This window comes from Nelusetta ayraudi, unplaced genomic scaffold (genome assembly GCF_046127955.1).
Source record: "Nelusetta ayraudi isolate G7.1 ecotype Tasmania unplaced genomic scaffold, CSIRO-AGI_Nayr_v1 ptg000023l, whole genome shotgun sequence".
Taxonomy (NCBI): Eukaryota; Metazoa; Chordata; class Actinopteri; order Tetraodontiformes; family Monacanthidae; genus Nelusetta; species Nelusetta ayraudi.
Window position 1 is genome coordinate 2,685,229 of NW_027466073.1, and position 24,016 is coordinate 2,709,244.

Genomic DNA, 24,016 nt, shown 5'->3' on the forward strand with positions numbered 1-24,016 from the left:
TCAGTTTCCGGAAAGGTGAGAGTAAAGTGCAGGGATTTGGGTGGAGGAAGCGTTTGAGGATTTTGGTAAAAAAAAACGTGATGCAAACGCAGAAGTTTGGAAAGTGATTGTGAGTTGGTGGCGACCGATTGAAAGGAGACAGCAGTCACATTTAAAGCAGAGTCAAAGTGGAAAAGAGAGAAAACAGGTTAGGGACCGAGCGCCCCAGAAAGAGGGCAAGACACCAGAGAGCCAGAACGAGAAGACGGGACGTGGAGGCCGGAGACAGACGGGTGGGAGGACGTGGACAGAGGGGGTGATGGGTGAGGATACAAGGGAAGGGAGGGGGCGGGGCGGTAGGGGGAGGGGTGGGGCGGTGGAGGAGAGGAGAGGAGAGGACAGGAGAGGGGTTACAGAGAGAGTGTAAGCTCATGAGGATCCAGGGTAATCACAAACGCACACACACACACACACACACACACACACACACACACACACAAACTAGATACCTCTTTTAGGGCCAGATCCAATATATATATGTATATATATATATATATATATATATATATATATATATATATATATATATATATATATATACATATATATATATATGAATAGTGTGTTTGAATAGTGTTTGATTTGTAGCCGTCAAGTGGCTGATCTGAAGGGGGTTACTTTTGTGCGAAAAGACTCATTTCAATATATTTAAATGAGTCTGCCACAGCCCTGCCGCTGCCTGCGCTGCATTTTCATTCATTCTGTACTTTTATCTCTTTATGCTATAGTTTAGCTCCTTGCATGCCTTTTATTAGACTCAATTCCTTGTCAAGCTGCTATAAACGAGAATTTCTCCTGGAGAGCTATTTATCTATCTATCTATCTATTGATCTATCTATCTATCTATCTATCTATCTATCTATCTATCGATCTATCTATCTATTGATCTATCTATCTATCTATCTATCTATCTTTCTATCTATTGATCTATCTATCTATCTATCTATCTATCTATCTATTGATCTATCTATCTATCTATCTATCTATCTATCTATCTATCTATCTATTGATCTATCTATCTATCTATCTATCTATCTATCTATCTATCTATCTACATGCTAGTCTGTTGTGGGCTTGCATGCTGTTCTGCTTCTGATTTTTTTTTTTTTTTTAAATCTCCAGCTGCCATCAGCAGTTCTCTAGCTGGGGGGGAAACTACTCATGCACTTTACTGGTACTGAATGCAACATTGGCTTTGTCATGAACCTACTCTGGAGTTCTGCACGTTATCCCAAGCAAAAGAAAGCAGATCAAACGCAATCATCCTCAAAAAAAAAAAAGTTGTTGGAGGCTGTTAGTGGTTTATTTTGACTGTGACATAAAGATGAGTGACAAACAGTAATGGCAGACTGACACACACGCATGCACACACACACACACATGCACGCACACACACACACAGTAGACAGCTACAATGAGATATACAAAGGCTCCTCTTTCTGATACACCAGTTTGCAAGTGTGTGTGTGTGTGTGTGTGAGAGTGTGTGTGAGTGTGTGTGTGTGTGTGTGTGTGTGTGTGTACCTGCACATGCTGCTCTTGCGGGAGCTGGAGCTGCTCGGTGATGACGGAGGGGTCTGATAGGACCAGCTGTAATCTGATCCTTTCAGATCTATGATCACCTGAGAAAGTACAAGTTGTTGTGATTTTTTGTTGTTGTCGTTGTGTTGTTTTTTTTTTAAATATCTTTATCCCTCGCAATATTTGTGTGTGTGTGCTCACGCGTTTCTTACCTGTTCACTAGCTGGCGGCAGTTTGTGAGGGTCGGTGGTCAGCACAGTGAGGTCGTCGATGATGGCCTGCAGGTGGGTGATCTCCCCCAGCATGGCGATCTCTCCGTTCTACCACACAAGAAGGAATCATGAGGAATAGCAAACGCTGGTAGCTTCAAAACTAGGGATGCACCCAATACAGATACCAGTATAGGGTATCGGTACCGATACCGGGGACCGAGGACTCTACTTGTACAAGATACATGTCGATACCATGACACCTATACCTGTTGGATATATGTGTATACAACAATTATTTTAAATTTGCGTTTGTACTGCAATGTAACTTATAGGCTTAGGGGTCAATTTAACTTAAAGGTCCGCAGTATCCGTACAACCAAAAGAGGCTTTTGTATATCAATCCTGGGTATCAAACTATGGAATAGATTGGGTTTTGGGTTTTGGATATTACAGTCCAAACCTAGCACTATTTAAGATAAAATATAAAAAAAATAATATTCAGTGGATGTAATAATATTGTAAACTGACCAACTATCATTCTTATTATTATTAGTGTTATTATTAGTGTTATTCTTATTCTTATTCTTGTTATTATTACTATTATGATGATGATTACTATACAGGTATATGTATGTATAGGCATTGATACCGGCGAGAGTTGAACTCTGATGTTTTCTGTTAACTATTTTCTGTTATATAAACTTAGTTTAGTCATAATTTTGTATTTTCATTTGAGTCTAGGGGTATGTAAATATAAGTTTCTACTTCTTCGTACCCCTTTTCAAACACGAACAACATCATTCTCTTGTTTTGTTCACTGGTGTTTGCTTATTTATTCTTACCTTGCTCTTTGATTTATAATTTTTTTTCTTTTCTTTTGTGTGTTTTGGTTTTGTATCCTTTTTAGTTCTCTTTACCTTCATGTTCGAAATAAATAAATGAATAAAATAAAATAAAATAAAATAAAAATAACTTAATTCATTCATTCATTCATTTTCTATGCCTGCTTCTTCCTGAGCTCAGGGTCACGGGGGCAATGTAACTTGTTCTATAAAAACATGCCAGAGAACAATAATACCAATGCCAGTATTGGTACCTATGCCATAATAATAATAATAATAATAATAATAATAATAATAATAATGATAATAATAATATAATAATAATAATAATAATAATAATAATAATAATAATAATAATAATAATTATTATTATTATTATTATTATTATTATATAATAATAATATAATAATACCAGTATCTTGTATCGTTATCAATACCCTATACCAATACAAGTATCGGTACCGATACCTGAACTGGTAGCTGTATAGGGTATCGTACCAGTACCTGAATTGGTACCGATACCCAGATACCCTAAGCCTGTTCACACAAGCCAATGAGCCAATTGTATGGCAGCAACACAAGGTGTTTAACCACGTAGCTGCGGTGAAGAGGACACAGCGACAGAATGAGAAAGACAGCGGATTAAAGTGACTTTGAACTGCTTATCCACCATCGCTCCAGGGTACCGAAACAAGAAAAACATCCAGTGAGCAGCATAGGAAAATGCCTCATTGATGTCAGGGGTCAGAGGTCAGAATGGGCAGACTGGTTGGAGACTGTAGAAAGGCAATAGCAACTCAAACAGCCACTGGTTACAGCCAAAGGTCTGCAGAACAGCATCTCTGAACGGAACAACGTGTCCGGCCTCAAAGCAGTTGAAGAAAGTGGCCAGTGAGCGTCGTCTTCAACTGAAAGTAAAGTCAGTGGCCATCCGCTGGAGAGACGGTGGTTCTCTCTCCTGGATTAAATTCATACAGTTTTAGCCTGTCCGCCCTTTTGGAATAGAATAGAATAGAATAGAATAGAATAGAACACCTATGTTAATCCCACATTTGGGAAATTTGGATAATGACAGCAATGGAATACTGCAAAAAGAAGGAAAATTACATTAATTAAAAGGAAATAAAGAAAAAAATGTAAAAGTTTTAAAAGTTTTAAAAAGTTAAAATATTAGAATATTTGTAGAGTAAGAAAGGAAAAAGCCAGATATTTACATCTTCTGGAAAGTTGGATTATTTACAGTTATCTACATACTGACATATATAAATGTTGTTTATTTATCATTTTTGGAATCATCATCAACATCAGTTTTGGAATCATCATCTCCTTGGAAAAGAAGGCCCACCACCTGTGGCCCTGCGGTTTCCACCCCAACCCCCCTTCTCCTCCCCCCCTCACCACGACCGGCTGGAGGAAGCCGATGAAGGTGCAGAAGCGGCCCCTCTCCTCCACGAGGGCCCGGCGCACCGCCTGCTTCTCCGTCTCCTCCATCAGCAGGCACATGTCAGTCACGTCCTGCATGGCACTGTCCAGCTGGGGCTGCAGGTCCCCTCGGCCTGCCGCACCACAACAGAGGAGTTAGAGATCAGCCAAAAAAAAAAGAAATGGGCTGGAGTTTGGTTGAGACTGTGTTAGAAAGTGAGACGTGGCATGGATTAGGAGTAGGAGGAGGGAGGAAGGTGGGCTGATGAAGAGGAGGGAGGACTGGAAGAGGTAGAGAAATAAATGATAGTCTTAAAGAGAAAAAAATATATTATTATTATTATTATTATTATTATTATTATTATTATTATGTTATAAATTATCTAACGATTGCAACATTATCTCAACTAATTTATCTGTAATGATTGAAATTAAATGATTCCAAATATTGATATAATGACAGTAGTTGACTATGATAACAATGTGTAGTGTTCAGTGGAATAACTAGTGCTATCCATTGGTGGTGGCAGTGTGCTGAGAGAAGGGGTGAGATTAATAGATGCTGGAATTTAGCCTGGTCTGGAGCAGGCTCACCCCACGGAATAAATCTCCATGGCAACTGATACCATAACATATTCCACTTCCACCTATCCCATTTTTGTACAACCGTATCACAGATAAATTGAGCCAGGATCACCAAGATATCCCGGCCCAGAACAGATCAGCTCACGTCAGCTGCAACAACAGAGCAAAGCCCACTGCAAATGCGGTTTTGCCAAACATTATTAGTGGAGCAGTGTGCAACAACGTGTGTGTGTGTGTGTAAATATAGCCATGAAAGGCTATATTTACAGCATGCAAAACAGTTTGGGTGAAATGTGAGAGCAACAGATGAGGGCGGGCGAACACCCTGCTGGGCGACTACAAAGCTCATGGCAAGCACGCAAGGAAGTGGAGGAGGAGAAAGGCAATTATTCTGCGCATGGAGCGGAGGCACACAACTGCAACTTCTCACACAGCTGGAGAACTGCAGGAAGCTGCAGCTCTGGAGTCTCTTATTGGGAGGGCGGACTTGAGGGGAAATCACTCATTCTGGTGTGTTTTTCATGCCGTAATTCTAAAACATGCAGAATCATTGGCTATATAGACCAGGTGCGGGCAAACTACGGCCCGGGGGCCATATGCAGCCCATTAAGCTTTTTAATCCGGTTCGCTGAGCTTGAAGAAATGATATTAATAGTATGTAAGACATAAAATAACTGTTTCATCCATTTTTTGGGGGGGTTCTAAGGGTCGTTTCAATAAAGAGCTGAGTACCGCACACTGGTTTTGTTGGAACTTTGCTTTGGTTCATCTTCAATTGACATCAAAGCACATGTTTTCCACATATCCCATGATACATGTTTTCCTCCTATGAGGTGGGGCACCAAAACACTCCGTCCATCTGCTGCTGCTCCACCCTCTCTGTAAAAGTTTAGAGCCCACTGTGGTGCACCGGTCAAAACCTTTGCCCACCCCTGGACGAGATAAACACTGATTGCCTTGAGGAAGAGGAGAAATTGATGCAAGAAATGAAAAATCAGTCTTGCCACTAGAGGACACTTTCTGTCACATTCAGCTGTTCCAATCTCATTGGCCACCTATGTGAACATGTTTTTCTATTGACGGATAGACAGTAAGACAGTAGTATGAGTAAGAGACCAGCAGAGGGCAGTGTCTGCACGAGCTGGAGATGACGCCTGTCACAAAAAGGTCCGAAGACATTAATTAATCTAATAGTTCCTTTTAGTTGCTAGAAATTAGTATATGTATTTATTTATGAACCTTGAACAATTACATATATTTTAACCTTGTAAAAAAAAAAAGACATGTTTTTTTTTTTTCTTCACTTAAACCTGCTAACCAACCAACCGAGTGATTTTCAGAATATATATGTATTTATATATATATATAGACCCCCTTAAAGTTTTGCTTTGAGGCTTTCAGGGGGTCTGATGGGTTAATCAGGGGGGTGTCTGACACCCCCAGACTCCCCGGCATTCCGTTCGCACACTGCTTGTAAACACAAATATGCAGTGAGGCAAGAAATACGAGCATGGCATTGAGAGGATGAACTGAGTTCAGTGCTGCTACTATTGAAACCATGTGCATTCTTTGTGTAGTAATCTCTGGAAGAGGGCTTGGAATGTTTGGGGGGGTGGGGGGGGGGGTGGGGATTAGCTAGCTAGTGGGCACGTGATACTTACCCTGAATCTCTATTACAGGGAGACAGAATACCACAGCGGAGGTGTGGGAGAGACAGAGACAGGGAAACAGGGAGACAGCAAAAAGGGGAAGTGACATAAGTAGAGAGAAAGGGGGGGGGGGGGGGCAGGGTCGGGGTGGAGAGAGCAGAAAGAGCAAAAAACTCATTGTTAAGGTTAGTGTGAGCCACAGTGCCGCAGGGCCGCAGGTTAGTGTGCAACATAGCAGCGCCGCAGCCAGAAATTCTACTCGCACGCACAATAATAACACCGCCAAGCATCAGCAGCAAACAAGGCGCATCGCAGCAAAAGGGGGGCGCTAGAGTCACTCTTCTCTTTCTACCCAGCCAGTGCTTCCTAATATCCACAGCAGACAATATACAGTGAAGACATGCAATTATATGTCGGCTTTGTTTCAAGGAACGTTCGTCCAAAATGTGAGATGCAGCAACATTGTTTCCTGGTTGTGTTTTTTTTCCTTGGTGTTTGCTTTAGCGTTGTAGCATTTGAGTGCATCTCTGTATCTGTATCTGCCTGGCAACTTAATGAGAGCTGTTGTACAGGAGGGCGCTAATTACTATTGGTTGCTCCATCTCTGGGTAGACTGTTGGAGGACAACTAGGGGGTGAAAGGAGGCTTGACATACTCGTTGCTACCACTAGATGGCAACATCACTCGGAGAATGTCTAACCTTGTATCGCGCCGTTGCTCTTTGACTGAGCTGTGAATAAATGAAAGAACTCTCTCGCTGTCTTTGCTTTAAATCTTCGGTGAACGTGATGTGTTGAATAATTGTGCTGCCATAGCCAAAGGACAAACATACAAACACGCCTGGGTCTGACAGAGCTGACTGATTGTGTTGTCAATTAGCTAAAACAATAACATAGAGGAGGAACATCTGCCTCCTCCGTCCAACAGTCGGTGGCGTGTTACCTTTCCGAGCTTTCTTCTGTAGCTTCATGGTGTCAGATGACTTCTTCTTGATCTCGTGCCGTGACCTCTTGTACTCTGGGAACAAGGATGAACACATTCTTCAGTGCCAAGAAAGTAAAAAAGGTCTCAACGGGTCCAATATTCACGTGAGCAAAACAGGTAGACAACACACAAACAACTGGACAGATCGCATATGAATTGAGCCTTCAACAACATTTAGTATTTGCTGATTGGCTGTCAGTAAATCCATCCGGGGACCCAACCATGGACTTTCTTTCATTAGCAAAGCGATATTGTAGTTCTCTTGCTAATATAAAATGCATTTAGTCACCCTGCTAATGACAGTTCTTCATCTTTATTCCAAAGACCTTCTGCAGTGCAAGCTGACATACAAGCTAATACGAGCCAAACGATAGAAATTGAAAATCCTTTGGTTCATCACAAACACTTCAGTTGTTGTGCTTGTACACTGTCTCAGTGTTCTGGGCTCCATCCCTGCTCCCTGTCTCTCACTTTGGTCCGCTTCAACCTCGACACACACCTGCTCTGCCCATTAGTAATCCAGCTCAAGTGCTTGTCCAACCTTTACTGCTGCTGTACTGCCTCCCTCTATGACTGTGTCTCAATTCAGGCTCTGCGTCCTCCGAAGCCTGCATTTGAGGCTCAGTTACGTCAGAGCACTGAGCGAAGGCCTGTCCCAATCCACTGAAATTCGGATGCTCCAAATGCGCCCTTCAAATGCCTCCAGCCGATTCAGAGGATGCACCGCTGCTGTCCTTCGCAGACTCCTTAGCATGCTGCTGCAAAGCATCCTGGGAAGTCAGCTGAAATGGCGCTATCTACTCGCAAAGACACGACACACAAATTTATCAAATCTCACATAAAATATTAGGTTTTCAACGTAGAGTTTTTACTTATTTGAACATCCAACGCCATGGTTGGATGGCGAACCAATGGTTAGCTTGGGTGCTATAAAAACGTCACTTCTGGGGTTTGCCAACAGAAGGGAACGGAGGTGACGCAACCATTTGGTTACTGGGGAGGCGGGTTTGGGTTCGTCGGCCGTCAAAGGATGCAGACCCTGAATTGAGACAGAGCCACTGGTGTTATGCATGTTTTAGTTTTTTTTTCCTTCAATCAGATAGATCGATAGATAAATAGATAAATAGATAGATAGATAGATAGATAGATTGATAGATAGATAGATTGATCAATTGACCGACCGACCGACCGACCGACAGACAGACAGACAGACAGACAGACAGATCGATCGACCGACCGACCGACCGACCGACAGACAGACAGACAGACCGATTGATCGATAGATAGATAGATAGATAGATAGATAGATAGATACATTGATAGATAGATTGATAGATAGATACAGGATTCACACATCGTGGACCCACTCCACCCTTCTGTGTTTTTGTTTCAAGTGTATCTGATCCAACTAGTGGTCTTAAACCACAGGGGCCCTACTGTGAAGTCCCACCACCTCCATGGCTCATTTTTTCCATTACATTTATTGCAGCAATCAGAATCCTCAAGGCTCTTTGGCCTTTTTGAGGCTTCAGCTCGGTACCCAAGCCTGACACTGCTTGTCATGGCCATTCTATCTATCTACAACCTTCCCAGCCTGAATGTTTAACAAGTATGTTAATGACAAATTGGATTGCAATGTCTCGCTGTAGTAATATTTCATGTGAGAGTTTTTAAAGGAAAACCCACCTTTGGCGTGATCCTTGTCCAACTGGTTGGCTGTCTTCTTCCAGTCCTCAATCTTGTCCTGAAGTGGGTTGATGAGACTCTCCATCAAAGCACTAGAGGAGTGATAAGGACAAGTTAGACAGAAAGGATTGTGCCAAGCTGATATTCTGTAGGGAACATAGGTTGTTTAAGTGGAGGGAAGTATTATTTATGAAAACAGAAAGCTAACAGCAGTGGTGAGTATACCACAACAAAAAATATCAACGTCTCTACAACTGATAATGTGAACAGCATGATGCCGAGTTTAGATACAAACTGTCATTGAATCAGATACTTTTGTGGTTGATTCCTGGGTCCGGTGTTGTGTTGTGTTGTGTTGTGTTGTAGTCAATCACTTTTTTGGAGAACAAAATGTTACGCGTTCAGCACTGAAGAGTTTAGAGTTGGTCATGCAAAAAATGAAGACGGTCACATGAAGTTCACTTGTAACAGTTGTGGAGCATTTTAGGTGCATTCCGAAATGTCATCTCACACCCAAAAATCCCAAACAAAAATCCCCTGAACTCTTTTTGTTTATTCTTTCGTGTCTAATCAAGTCGGAGACAGATATCTTTTATTGTGTGGCGCCCCCTCCATTCTTATCAAAAAACAATACTGTTAGGGTTAGTGTAATTGTTTCTTCTGATTCTAAAAAACAAAACAGATATACATATATAAAGCCTAAGTATAACTTTTGAAAAGGCAGGGAAGGTTGCGTATCTTACTTGGTGAACTGCCGAAGTTTGGCCTCAATGCTGCGGTGGCGCATGCACATCCTGGTCAGCGCTGAGCCGATGTCTCTGGTCGCCCCTGGGAACACAGAGCAGCCCGGTTCATCCGGTAGAGTCAACACAGGGACACGGCTTCGCTCGAAGACACGGCGTCTCACTGCACTCGTGCCTCGCAGGGCTCCTTTCTGTTTGTGGCATGTTATTTAAACAAAGCAGGAATCAATATTTATAGAACATCTAATAAAGTGCTGTGTGAAGTAAATGCTAAAATAGAGACTTCCATCCTCAGGACAGATGGCCACTTGCCAAACCCTTTGTCTCCATTTATACTGAGCCACTATTTACAAAGGACCTCGATTTGCTCCACCGAGACTCTGAGATCGTGTGCGTCAGCGCTGGGAAAACATTTTGTCAGGTGGGGCCACAGTTGGTTCTAAAATGTGACTGAGGGGAGGCTGGAGCAGGAGCAGATGGGTGGAGTGTTTTGGTGACCCACCTCATCGGAGAAACAAAATATACCATGGGTTATGTATAAAACGTGCTTTCATGCCAATTGAAAATGAACCAAAGCGAAGTTACAACAAAGTCTGTGTCTGTGAAGCACCACGGTGTTTCGCTCTTTATTGAAATGACTCTGAAAACACTGAAAAAATGGATGAGATACAGCTGGTTTATGACTTATTGACAATTAATATCATTTCTCCATCCAGCCCGCCCAAAGTTTGCCCACGTCTGCTGCACATGCCACATGCAGTGTCTCGTGCACTGAGTGTGTGTGTGTGTGAGAGAGAGAGAGAGAGAGAGAGAGACAGAGAGAGAGAGAGAGAGAGAGACAGAGAGCCAACCCGCTCAGAGACCCCGTTTCACCAGCGGCTAACCTGCAACTGTAAACAAGAGTCTATTTTAAGGCCGAGTAATTCCGTGTGGAAAAAGTTGACCCCCGGAAGTGCAGTCGGTTCAGACTTCACGGCAGAGATTGCTGACTTCCAAACACGGTGCTGAGAGCCACCGTGGCCGGCGTGCTGGTGGAGTGCCGGCGAGAAAAAAAAAAAAATGCAATTTAATCCTTCTTCCCACGCGGTGCATTTAAAGACTGTTAGCAGCAAAGGTTGGGCCCACAGCGCCTAGGGAACACAGTGAGCACCGCTTCCCCTGAACCTTGCACACTGGAAAAATTTGGGTTAACCAGCAGTCGAAGAGGGATTTTTAGCGGGGTACATGACAGCATCTAATGTAATCATGAATTCACAACTGAAGAAGCAGCATTCTTCAGACTATTCGATTCAAGTTTGATAAGGCTTCCTAACTGCTATTAAACAATTTCTGAACATAACATAATGTAGAAAGAAAATTTCACAGAAAAGAGAACAAGTGAGCTATTGGAAGGTTTGAGAAGTTAGCTTGTTAGCTGTCACCCCTCTCTCCAAATATAAATAAAGGATATACATATGTGTATACACACACACACACACACACACACACACACACAGTCAAGTTCACTTAAGCTCATCTGTCTCCTATCAGTACCTCATTGATAATACAAGATCATCAACAGCAAATCAGTGTGCCGTGCATGATAATTGAAATGAACCATGATTCCTTATATCTCTGAAACAATATTGTTTTGTATTTTTTTTTTTTTTAAACTGATTGATATTTGAACTTTGCTTGATTTCTTTACTTAGACTGTTCCATAATTTGACACCGGTAACAGATATGCAGAAACTCTTCAAGGTCGTTCCTATGTTTACTACTTTGAAGTCGCGTTCCCCTCGTAACCCATCGCCTCCCTCCCGTTTGCTCAATACTGTAAATGTTGGATATTTTCTGGTCGTTTATAAACAGCAAAGCTTCAACAAGCTTAGATGCTCGGCAGAACTTTAAATATGTGATTTGTTTTGCTCTAACAGAATAGAATAGAATAGAATAGAATGCCTTTATTAATCCCACATTGGGGAAAATTGCCTTAATAATTATGATCATTAATGTTACCATTAGCCACTCACTCAGTCACAGCAGCACCAACATGCATTCAAAGGCTGATTTGTCCTGAGTTGAAACATCCAAAGAGCAGCGTGACCTCACACTGGTGTTTGCTGCCATGACAGTCCCAGTCTGTGTGCAACCTGATGTCATTTTGAACAATGTGAGCAAAGCAAGATGTGATGCTTCAAACACATCTTTGATAAAAAGCTAATATGCTATAGCTGATAATATTCATTTGTAAAAATTTCATCAGCCTGACGCAAAGACGCAGGTGTGTTCATGTTGACATGATATGAAAATGAAATCAACTTTTTTTGCGTGTGTGTGTGCTAAACCACGGGTGGGCAAACTACGGCTCGGGGGATATATGCGGCCCGTTTAGCTTTTCAATCCGGCCCACCGATACTTGAAGAAATGATATCAATAGTCCGCAAGTCATAAACTAGCTGTATCTGTATTTTTGTTCAGTGATTTCAGAGTCATTTCAATAAAGAGCTAAATACCGTAGGGCTTCAAAGAGAATGATCTGGTTGTAACTTTGCTTTGGTTCATTTCCAATTGGCGTGAAAGCACAGGTTTTATACACATCCCATGATATATTTTGTTTCTCCAATGAGGTGGGTCACCAAGGGCCAATTCCAATTCCTCCCTTAACTCCTCAATCTCGACCCTCGCCCTTAAACCTCAATCTTGGCCCTCAAAAATAAGCGTAAGGGCTTAGAAATGGGACACCCCTTAAGTGCAGTTACGTCTTCAGACTGTGGGGGGCGGCCTTACGCCAAAGCTACGTCCAGTCAGTCAAGAAGACAGGACAAAGAAGAAAGAGAAGAAGAAGAAGAAGACTTAAAAAGAAGAAGTCCTCCGTCGCTACACAACGATGTATACAAGTAACGTGAAGCCGGGACCGTCAGTCCGGCTGACAAACCTCGTAAAGTAAAAGAAATAAATAAATGTTACGCAACAACAATGTCAATAATCCATAAAAACATAAAAACTAAGACAATAAAATGGTTTCGTAATATTTATATCTTCATTAGCTAAGAAAATACTTCCATTTGTAGCTCGCTTTTTTCGTCGCCATCTTTTTCGAAGATGTCTTGGCGAAAACACGCAATGCCTTCTGGGTAGCCCTTACTGCCAAGGGTGGTGCCGGAGAATCTCAATATTGAGGGCGATACAGCCCTTAAACTCCTCCCTCAACTTGACGTTCTTAGAATCGGGACAGCACTTGCACCTCGCGGGAGCGCGCATTTTTGAGATTGAGGGTTGAGATTGAGGGTTAAGGGAGGCATTGGAATTCACCCCAAATCACTCCATCCATCTCTCCCTGCTCCCTCTGTCAAAGTTTAGAACCCGTTGTGGCCCCACCAGTCTAAAAAGCTGTCCCAGCCCCGTGCTAAACCAGACTTGTGCTATCAATCCTACAACCCAAACCGAAGCCTTTTGCTGACAGGTTCGCTGTAATGTTTTCCCCAAATGATCTTCCTTGGCTTGGATGAACGTGCAAGGTCTTCCTCATTTATCAATGAAGTGTAATGCATCGCATCGCAGAGACAACAGGACAGATTCAAACCAGCAACCTTGTGATCAATCATAAAGCAATTAAAGGACAGTCCCTTAGATACATCGCTTCACATTCACACACACACACACACACATGATGTGTTATTCACATCTAGAGAAGCGCTTCATTCATAATTAACAAATTCCTCCTTCACTCCTCCTGTTCTACCCAGCAACCATTCATGGAGAAGAGCTCCCCTCCCCTCCCCGCCCCTTCCTCCCTCCCCCCTCCCCCAGTCTCTCTCTCTCTCTCACACACACACACACACACACAGTTAATCAACTGCGCAGTTTTTTTAACGGTGTTGAGAGCGTCATTTAGTCCGCCTACCTATGGCGAGACTGTGGCAGCAGGCAAAAAAAAACAACAACACCAAAACATATCTGATGAATGCAAAGGAGGGACGGAGGAGAGAACTGGGAAAACGAGTGGAGAGAGACGAGGAAGCACGGAGCTGAGAGGCGCTGCCTCACACATTTTAATGAACTAAATGCTAGTGGGGGAACCTCTCCACAGAATGTGTGTGTGGGTGTGTGTGTGTGTGTGTGTGCGTGCGTGTGTATGTGCGTGCGTGCGTGCGTGCGTGCATGCTGTTGTTGATCTTTCATGGAGTCTGAGAGGCGCAGTCATTACTGACAAACAGGAAGAGGACCATCATAAATGTTGAGATCAAGCACGCACAAACGCACGCAGACACTGACACTACACACACACGGACACACACACGTAGACACATGTAAGCACTGTGTGCATCTGTGTCACTTAAATGTACAGAACTTAGTTTCTATTCAAACCTTTGTCCTTCAGCATTTCAACACCTACTGAAAGAGGTGAACCACGTCTCTGTCTGCCTCTCAACCTCCACCTGGGCAGGAACCAGGATGTCCATTGAAAAAATCATTAATAGACTGTAGTAATAATAATAATAATAATGATAATGATGATAATAATAATAATAATAATAATAATAATAATAATAATAATAATAATAATAATAATAATAATAATAATAAATTGTGTTGTGGTATCAGTAACAGATGTTACAGATGTTCTCCTCCATTGTTATCAGACCTGTGGAACTAAATATTTAGGGTGAGAAACACATCAATCAGCCCTGCTAATGATCCTTTCATTTATGTGTATGACTTCACTCTCCCTCCTCCCTTCCTCTCTCTCACTCCTGCTTCTCTCCGGCTGTATTTCCTGCTTTTTATCTGCTTCCTGTCTCCAAGGCCTCCCTGTGAAATATGCCTGTGTTGTGTATTTTTGAAAACGCGACCCACCCAGATAAGGTTCAGAGCGGGAGCAGAATGACACTGTGGTTGCTTCAGTTGGCTTTTTTTTTCAGATTTTGTTGTGTATAAAAGCAGAAATCAATCTAACCAGTGTGCGGAATGCCTGTCGATATAATAATACAGTCAACAATAAAAATTGAAAGTTAGACAGGGTGGTCTTAAAGGCATTTTAGTCACAATTTTAGTGCATAATGCATAATGCTTAATAATTTTGACGTCCTCATTATTTTTTAAAGGCTTTTATTAATAAAATGAGATAAAGAACAAAGTCAGACACACTATGCACTTTGAACCACAAGTCATTGGATAATATTTTGAGAACAGGTTGCAGGTGCTAGGAGACCTATAGTCGGTCCCTCTGACCCATTTCTGGACATAAATACTTTACATTATGGGGTTAAAACTGCCTTGAAATGCTAAATAACAGAATTTTACCCATGCAATTCAAACTGCTCTTGATCACAGTTAACTATGAAGATCCTGCGATTAATCGCGATTAAAATGAAGAAATTGTTTGACAGCCCTAATATGTGCGTGTGCGTGTACATACATATATATATATATATATACATGTATGTGTATATGTATATATATATGTATATATATATATATATATATATATATATATATATATATATATATATATATATATATATATATATATATATATGCCCAACATTTTATATATATATATAAAATGTTGGGCATTCATTTTGCAGGAGAACCAATTCAATTCAGTAATTTTAATAATTTATTGACTAGACATGATAGAAAGTTGGGCTAGCGTTCTTTGTTTTTGTGTAATAAATGTAGGGGTCGTGACATCACGATTAGGAAACAAAATGGAGTAGAGCCCCCAGTGTCATGATCACATCTCTGTTTTTGTGTTTCCTGTTTTATTTTGATAGTCTCATCTCCTTGTATGTTTCTGTGCTTTACATCCTGTTTCTGTTTTCCCACATTTTTTGTCGGCCCTTGATTTTGTCACTATGTTCCCCCCGATCCATCTGGTATGAATAGTCCTGTTGAATCATTGCTTCTTTATTCTGGTTCTGGTCTGTTGTCCAATGTTCCTCTTAGGTTCTCATCATGGTTTTCTTTAGTCCTGCCTTGTCTGTTTTTTCTTGTTAGGTTTCCTGCTTTGGTTTTTGCTATTTTTTTTTTCCTTTAAGGACACCCTTGGTTTAGTTTAGCTTGCTTTTTTAAATAAATAATTTTCGTTTCTGCAAACCAGAGAGAGAATTTTGCATTGCCTCCCACTGCCAACCCATCCCCCACCCTCTCCTCCCCGCGGTGACACCCATGAGGTTGTACGAATGGCACGCAGGAGCCAGGAATGACGGTGCTGCTTTTAATGTCGGAGGTGCGTCTGGACGAGGGAGACTTCGCGATGCAGGATCAAGCGAGGCTGCAGTTGCCAAGGTTACAGACGTCTGCAGCAGCCTCATTTATTCCCCCTGACAGCAGCATCTCTGCGGTCACACAACACACAGAGGATGGTGAGAGCAGGAGGTAGCTGGGCAGAGGAGAAGGAGAAGGAGATGGAGGAGGAGGAAGAGGAGGAGGAGGTGATGAGGAGAGGGGATTAAAAGTGAGGCGGGCCGACCGAGGCCGAGGCAGCGAGACCGCAGTGCTAACAGTGCCAGATAAAGGGGAATAATTCATGAGGCGCAGATCCTGCTCTCACTTCAGACAGCGGAGCTTCCCAGACAAGCAGGCAACCAGTCAGCCACACCAAAACAAACCATCAGTCTCCAGTATGACAACATCGACACCATTCCGGGGGTTAAACCACGTACGGTAAACCTCAAACGCTGCATGCTGAAGGAAGGAAGGAAGGAAGGAAGGAAGGAAGGAAGGAAGGAAGGAAGGAAGGAATGCTTCGCAGTGCGTCTGCCGAGAGGCCACTAGGGGCCATGGTTGGGACGGGTTTACAATCTGAAGATAGATAGATAGATAGATAGATAGATAGATAGATAGATAGATAGATTGATAGACAGACAGACAGATAGATAGATAGACAGATTGACAGACAGACAGACAGACAGACAGACAGACAGATAGATAGATAGATAGATAGATAGATAGATAGACAGACAGACAGACAGACAGACAGACAGACAGGCAGACAGACAGATAGATAGATAGATAGATGGATAGATAGATAGACAGATTGACAGACAGACAGACAGACAGACAGACAGACAGACAGACAGATAGATAGATAGATAGATAGATAGATAGATAGATTTACTTTATTGATCCCAAACTGGGAAATTTAGCTGTTGCAGCTCTAAAAACAATACAAACAAGTATACAGTAATTACAGTAATTATAACACTAAATCTAATATAATCCATTTTAAATTCATCATCCGGCCCGGTGATGATGCTGGTTTTTAACACAATGCATATGGGAGAAAATGAGGTATTTTCATGGGAGGTTAAATTCAGCAGGTTTTACCTATTACACAATTAAGGCAATCGCTACGTTGTATCCTTTGTGTTCCTTATATTGTCTTATCTTTTCTTGTTCAAACATTTCTAGATACATTACACAAGTCATAATTCAACACCTGTATTTACATTCAGCTGATGGACAGCAGAAAGCAGAGATTGAATTGCAAGTTAAAAGACAGTTTTGGCAGTCAGAGGTGATCCCCCCCCCTGACTCACAGCATTTTACATGAATTCTTATTTTTGATCACTGACTCCAGACGAGCAACCTCACGTGAACTGATGTCAAAGATCACCAGAACGCACATGTTGCCCCTGTTCATGCTTTTCTTTTAAGTTTAAATTGTTGCCCACTTGTTTGAATCCAATAAGTGGGCAATAGTGTAAAGCGGCGGCTGGCGGACGAGAGGCCGACACCCACCGAGAGTTTCCGGTTTTTATTTATTTTATTTCATTTTAAGTTAAAATGTGTCTAAAGGCTTTAGGACCTAATAAAGTAATGCCAGTTACATTCAATGTGATGTCATTGATGGAATTAATGAGCTTGTTTACTGGAACAGAAGAGTCAGAGATTTAAAACTGTTTATCATCAGCGTGAGACTGTGAATAATTACGTATTTGAATGAAGGATTAAAAAGAAAGCATCTACAGATTGAAGAGCACCGGCCCTCGACGAACACGCCAACGGACACCTCACCCTTCTTGAAAGTACCAACAGCTATAGAGCAAGAACCTCCTGTTAGAACCTCCTGTTAGAACCTCCTGCTAGAACCTCCTGTTAGAACCTCCTGTTAGAACCTCCTGTTAGAACCTCCAGTTAGAACCTCCAGTTAGAACCTCCTGCTAGAACCTCCTGTTAGAACCTCCTGTTAGAACCTCCAGTTAGAAAAGAGCAAAAAGCACTTGACAGCATTGCCCAGACCATTTTTAATGCATGCTCCACTCCATCAAATAGGCTGCAACGGGTGCAGTCAAATACCTCTGTCTCCAAAATGACATCAATAAAGAAAATAAAGTGTAAACGAATGGCACAGTGATAAAGACTCCACTGACCACGCATCAATGGGGACATTTTTGAAACAAACTTCCTACGAGCACAAATGTGCACATGGTCCAAAGCCCCTCAGACTGGGATCCATTGGGATGCAGGACGCTGTGGAGGCAGTGTGCCAGTTCACTGGGAGTGAGCAGTCAGTCGAGCCTGGGAAAGCATGCAGAATCTCTGGCTTTGATTACAGGAGCTTTAAATCTCTCTTCAACGACACACACACACACACACACACACACACACACACACACACACACACACACATAAATAAAATGTGAACATACAAATTGAAATATATGGAAACTATCTCTCCCCAGAGACGAAGGCATGACTGAAGTAAAAGCTCCCACAGTGGCCAAGTGCTTTGGGAAAGGACTGTTTGTAGGGCTTTAAATACCAAACTGGGAAAAAATAGCCAGACAGGCTTCCATTAGCATGGAACAAAGAATATGTAATAAGAGAAAGGGGGGAAGCACAAAGTTAGCAGGGATTTGCCTGACTTTCTTTTTGATTGATTGATGTTGATTTTACTATGAACTTAAAGTTGTTCTGTTCAGCACATGGCAGTCGGAAAAAAAAATAAATGACGTAATTGAGGAGTTGCAGCAGGTTTATGCAGTGTCATGTTATGCAGTGTCTATGTCTACCTGCATGCCTGTGGCGGCCTCTGGTATACTTAGCAGTGAACGTTCACTGAGTAGCAATCAGCTGAGAGATTTATCAGGTATAACAGACCCAGCGCAGTTTTGCTGACAGTGTTACACACTGACGTAAGCAGACAATAATGCAAACTTGACGTTCGGACGATTTCTAACTCATTAGCGTCGAGCGAGGACCTTTTGCTGCAATTTCCCTGTTTATTGATGAGGTGCAGAAGCAGGGGTGCTGCAGAACGGAAGAGGTGTTGACATACTGGTGTGATGTCACTTTCTGCTTCGTGGCCACATAGGCTGTGTACATATTAGGCTTTACACCAAACATATCGGCAATATCGGATCGGCCGATATTTGGCATTTTTTGAAACGTTCGTGATCGGGCGTCATGTCATGAATCACCGATCAATGACGTCATGGTCGTGTTGAAACTTTTTTAATCTGTCTCATTTCCTCCAAAGTAGTTTCACAGCATCGACATGTTTATTTGTTTGTATCCGAGAGCTAATGATTCATGATTCAAAAAACTTCATTTTCGTCTTCGTGCCTCTTCCCGTTTTGAGTACTGTCGCCTTGTGACGGACAATAAAGTTTCTTTGAATCTTCACGACAGCAACATCCATGGGCGATACAAACAAACGCCTCGGAGGTGTGGAAGTTTTTCAAAGTGAGAGAAACAGACATAGCACAAGCTATCTGCAATATATGCAACGCTACAGTACCTCGCGGGGGAACATCGGCAAAAAAAAAAAATTCAACACGACAAATTTAATCAGGCACTTAGAAAAGATACACACGGAGGAGCACGTCGAGTTCAAGAAACGCAGCGCGGAGAAAGAAAAAGAAAAGCAAACTCCGAAACGGATGCTATAGCAAAACTCTTTAGACAGTGCTCGTCCGTATAGTCGGGAAAGTGAGAAGGCGAGGGGTCTACATAAACAAGTCATTTAAATATTGCTCCTCACGTGATCGGATCGGTGATCGGTTATCGGTTTATTTGAACTCACCGATCGTGATCGGCACAAAAGTCGTGATCGTGTAAAGCAAAGTACATATCCAAGTACCTTAAATATCACATTGCTGTCATTCTAAAGTGCTGGTTAATGCATTGAAACACACTGCCAGCCAGCTGGTCATCAAAGAGCCAAAACAAAGACGTTGTCACGACCTTCATAAAAATCACTTTGTCCTGCAGGACAGAACTGTTTTATAGCCATACAAATCAGCAGAGTGGCTTATTTCTTGGCGTCATCTAAAGTGTTTAACCTGCGGCACCGTTAACCAGGGGAAACAGAGGATACCGCTATAATAATAATAATAATAAACTTTTATTTGTACGGCGCTAAATCACAACCAAAGGCGTCTCAAAGCGCTTTATACAATCAGAGAGAACCAACCGGGCCCCCGGAGCAAGCAGGATGCGACAGTGGCTGGGAAAAAGCCACTGTCGCATCAAACGAAGGCTATCAAACGTGTATGTACCAATTTTTAGCCATGGAGCACAAAGTAGCTAGCAGCGCCCCTGTGTGACATAATAAGCTTCCCTGTAAAACACAACAGTGGAACCAATGCATTGGTTCAACTACAGTAAAGGTAAGGGAACAGGGCCTCCAATTAGGACATTTGCAGGTGAATTTTTTTTTTTTAGTCGATTCAAGTCGATTGATGGTTTCAGACATTTACTCAACCAGCTAACCGGTAACCGCTACGTTTGTGGAGTGAGCGGAGCTGGGGGACGGGAAAAGCTCCATACCCACATCACGCAAGGCCCTGGGGGAGGCACTGCTCGTTTCGGCCTGCTTTTCCCCATTAACTTGCAATGCAGTGCACGTAGAGAGGCTTGGTAACGTGACCAACATCGCTGATGCTCGTCCCTTGCATGGAGAGCTGTGCTTACCAACTGCACGTCACCGATTCGGCACAAGGCGCAGTCGCACGTCACCGTGCATCCACTTAGAAAATGTAGCTTCACGATACAGCGTGTTTACAGGCCTAATGCTAATGCTGACGGTCTTATTAGCATTGTGTTGCCTGCATGGGAGATGTTAATGTGCTCAACCTAAAGGCAGGAGAGCGCCTTAAGGTTCATTGCAAACACTGCACAACGGATATGAAGGACTCCATATGTGATATCATTTCACTAGATCGCAAAGAAACCAACAGACTGGCGGCCTGCACCTCCTCAGCAGCTTCTGGTACAGTGAGCGCTAAACCCCTTCAATATGCAAACAAGAATTTAAGATCAAATCTAAACTCTTGTTTGCGCTGGTGGACAAACCGACCCTGCACCCTTCTGCAATGTTTTCTTTACACCCTTGAAATGTAGCCAACATTTTGGTTGCATGAAAGGTGTCCACTCCCCTCCCCGTTGGTTGTTGTTTACTGACATGGTCTCAGGAGGGGGTGGCAGTGGAGGAGGAGGAGGAGGAGGAGGAGGAGGAGGAGGAGGGGTGCAATGGTAATGGAGGCAGGGAGGAAGAAGAGATTTGCATGCATTAACATGAGGTGTGGCCACCTCAGCCAGTAAACAAGGAGAAGGGAAGCAACACACACACACACACACACACACACACACACACACAAACATGCGCACACAGTCCCCATATTATGACACCAATAATTCTGCAGATAGGTTTTCTTTTCGAAGGCTAACAGGCTAAATTATGCATATAATAAGAATGGCGGTCAGGTAAACTCAGTGTGTCTTTTTTCATACTATTTTCCTTTCTTACAATATAATTTTTTTTTTCCAATGTGAGATTAATCAAGGCGTCCTCTTCTACTATTTTCTACTCCATTCTACTCTAAAAGCACAATCTGACATGGCGATCTCACAGCTCACGCACCATGACCACGAAGCATTCATCACATTGTGCGCGCTAGTGGTTAGTTGCCTGTTTAGGCAGCGCTGTCACAGATCAGTGTGAGGTTTGGCTGTGCTGAGTCACACACTGCAGTGGTCTAAATATAGCATTATGGGTAATATAGTGTGCCCATCAAATGCTCCTCTTTGCCTCTCCTGACCTCCCTGCAGGCCGTAGCCACTCTCCTCAGAGAGACCAGCTTGCCCGGGGTAAAATCAGGCCAGAGAGGTCGCGGTGAAACGCCACTGTCATGTCGTGCTTGTCTTTGTTGATATTGAAATAAATCGAGACGTTGATACGAGAAAAATCAAATCATGACAGCAATTCTTACTTGGAGGTAAAATGATCAATGATGCTCTTTTGCTTGTGGAAATGAACTTTTAGTATCTCCCGTGGTGTTTTCCTCGCCGTTGCTATTTGGACTGGTTCAACACTCAATCACTGGGAGATTATTCACACAAAACAAAACATTGTCATCTCTACTCACAGCAAATTGCAATAATATGTACAATGTGTTAATAAACTGTGATGACAATAAAGAATACTAAAGAATAATGTTTAAAGAAGAAGAGGAAGCATCCCATTCCCATTCGTAATATTCACTACTCTTTCTTTAGTACGTATTTCTAAAGCCGAAACTGTTTGCGAGGTGTAGAATTTGAAAAGGTGAATTTCCAAAGCAAAACTTTGATGAGAAAAAAAAAGAAGTAGGGTGAAAGAGTGAGTCCAAAATAAGAAGCGCACCGCTGTGTGTGGAGCCCTGACACCATGACAGTGCATCCCGCGGCTGAGCAAATGACTCAGCACAAGCAGAGGATACATTTGGAAATGACAATAACAAAAGCTGAATTCCACACGCTTGCACATTATCAAAGACCGACGGGAGCAGAATCATTTGACGCAACTAAAAAGTGTCGGTTGCTTCTCCAACCTGAGAGGCATTTCCCCACTGTTGTCACTTCAGGGGTGTTCTGCCACTCTTCCAATTCCACAGGCAACTGCAGCGAGAGATTCAGTCTTACACCCCCACATGGTGGCCACCTGGAATCCTGCCGGTGGCGCTGTTAAGCATATGGACATGTGGCCTCAAGTCCATATGGCTCCAAATGAAGGTGTTACCATTTATAGATTGACCAGTAAGATACAACAGCAGCATTTGAGATGCTTGGAGCCTTGATTTATCGGCTGGACACATATCATGCCTGATAACTAGACAAAGAAAAAGAAAAGAAACAGCTGCACTCATCAGTGGATGATAGCTCGTAGGAGGTTTCAAACTAAGACGGTTTTCTCTGAAACACCACACCCTGCATTTACACCAAGCCGCCATTTTCACTGAAACCACACTGTTGAGCGACTATCCGATCAACTATCAAAAAAATATAGCCACGGAGGCTAAGTGAGGGAAAAATGTTGTACCTGTCGGACGCGCTGGTTGTCAATGAGTCAAGGCTCCGAGCGCATATTGTATATTTATTGCAGCTCAAACACAAACAATGGGACGATTTCCTCATCTTGAACTTTTCCGTGCATCTTGTGTGAGTACCAAAGGTGGCAGAACACCCAAAGTGACACGTGAGCTGCAAAATGCAAGCAGCACAGTAGGATGTTCCCCTCCCTCACCCTCTCAGCTCATTCAAAAACCCGCCAGGAGAAGAACAGCTGATATTACTACTGCTGACGTACCACCTACACCATGTATGGGACGAATAAACTTTACAAACAGCATTAGCTGGCACCTAAAGGCGCATTTTCGGAAAACGCTGCCCAGGGTGGGAATGTTTGAACACGCTGCCCTGCCCGGCTTGGTGTAAGCGGTAAAAGATTATTCATTCATTCATTCATCTTCCATACCCGCTTATTCCTATTCAGGGTGACGGGGGTCTGCTGGAGCCTCTCCCAGCTGTTTTAGGGCGAAGGCACCCCACATCCCCACCTCCCCACCTTGCAACCCGAGGCACAGACGACCACTCACAACAACAACAACAACAACAATGTCGAGCAACTGATTTGCGTTACTGCTACTAAAGATGTCCCATTACACGGTGCTCTTGGATTGAATGCAAAGGGAAAATAAACACAACCAAAGCGATTTGCAAACCGTCTGATTTACTTTCTATTTACTTTCTTTTGGAGTCGGCGGACTGGGATATTGAGGCAGAAGCGTTTCCGTGTAAAGGGAGATCTTTGAAGACGGCTTCATGCAAATGCGTTTTGGTTTTCTTGAGCGTTTTCGAAAGTTATCGGTTCCAAAAAAAGTGTCTGTCTAAACAGGGCCTCAATACATTGGGATTCAGTGCTGGTAAGTATTCCCACTGTGAACCAGTGTGAACAGCGGAAAGGTGGAATTGTGGTCCGGCACGTTATAACTGGCAAAACTGGCCAAGTTAGTTGAGCTGCAGTGTAGTGGAGTGTGAAGTGTACTGCTGAAGCAAGTTCCCACTAAGCCCATGGCTATCAT

General features: G+C 42.7%; 1 protein-coding gene across 2 annotated transcripts in view; it reads right to left on the minus strand.

Annotated features, from left to right (window-relative positions):
- The window catches only part of LOC142889661 (protein MTSS 2-like), a 60,602-nt gene that overhangs the window by 10,347 nt on the left and 26,239 nt on the right, over positions 1 to 24,016 (minus strand). For both annotated transcript variants that reach the window (XM_076028452.1, XM_076028453.1), the window contains exons 4-9: positions 9,684 to 9,768; positions 8,941 to 9,032; positions 7,213 to 7,287; positions 4,013 to 4,170; positions 1,773 to 1,880; positions 1,564 to 1,661 (exon numbers count right to left, since the gene is read on the minus strand). In XM_076028452.1, coding sequence (XP_075884567.1) covers positions 1,564 to 1,661; positions 1,773 to 1,880; positions 4,013 to 4,170; positions 7,213 to 7,287; positions 8,941 to 9,032; positions 9,684 to 9,768 — 616 coding nt within the window. The remainder of the gene's footprint in view (positions 1 to 1,563; positions 1,662 to 1,772; positions 1,881 to 4,012; positions 4,171 to 7,212; positions 7,288 to 8,940; positions 9,033 to 9,683; positions 9,769 to 24,016) is intronic.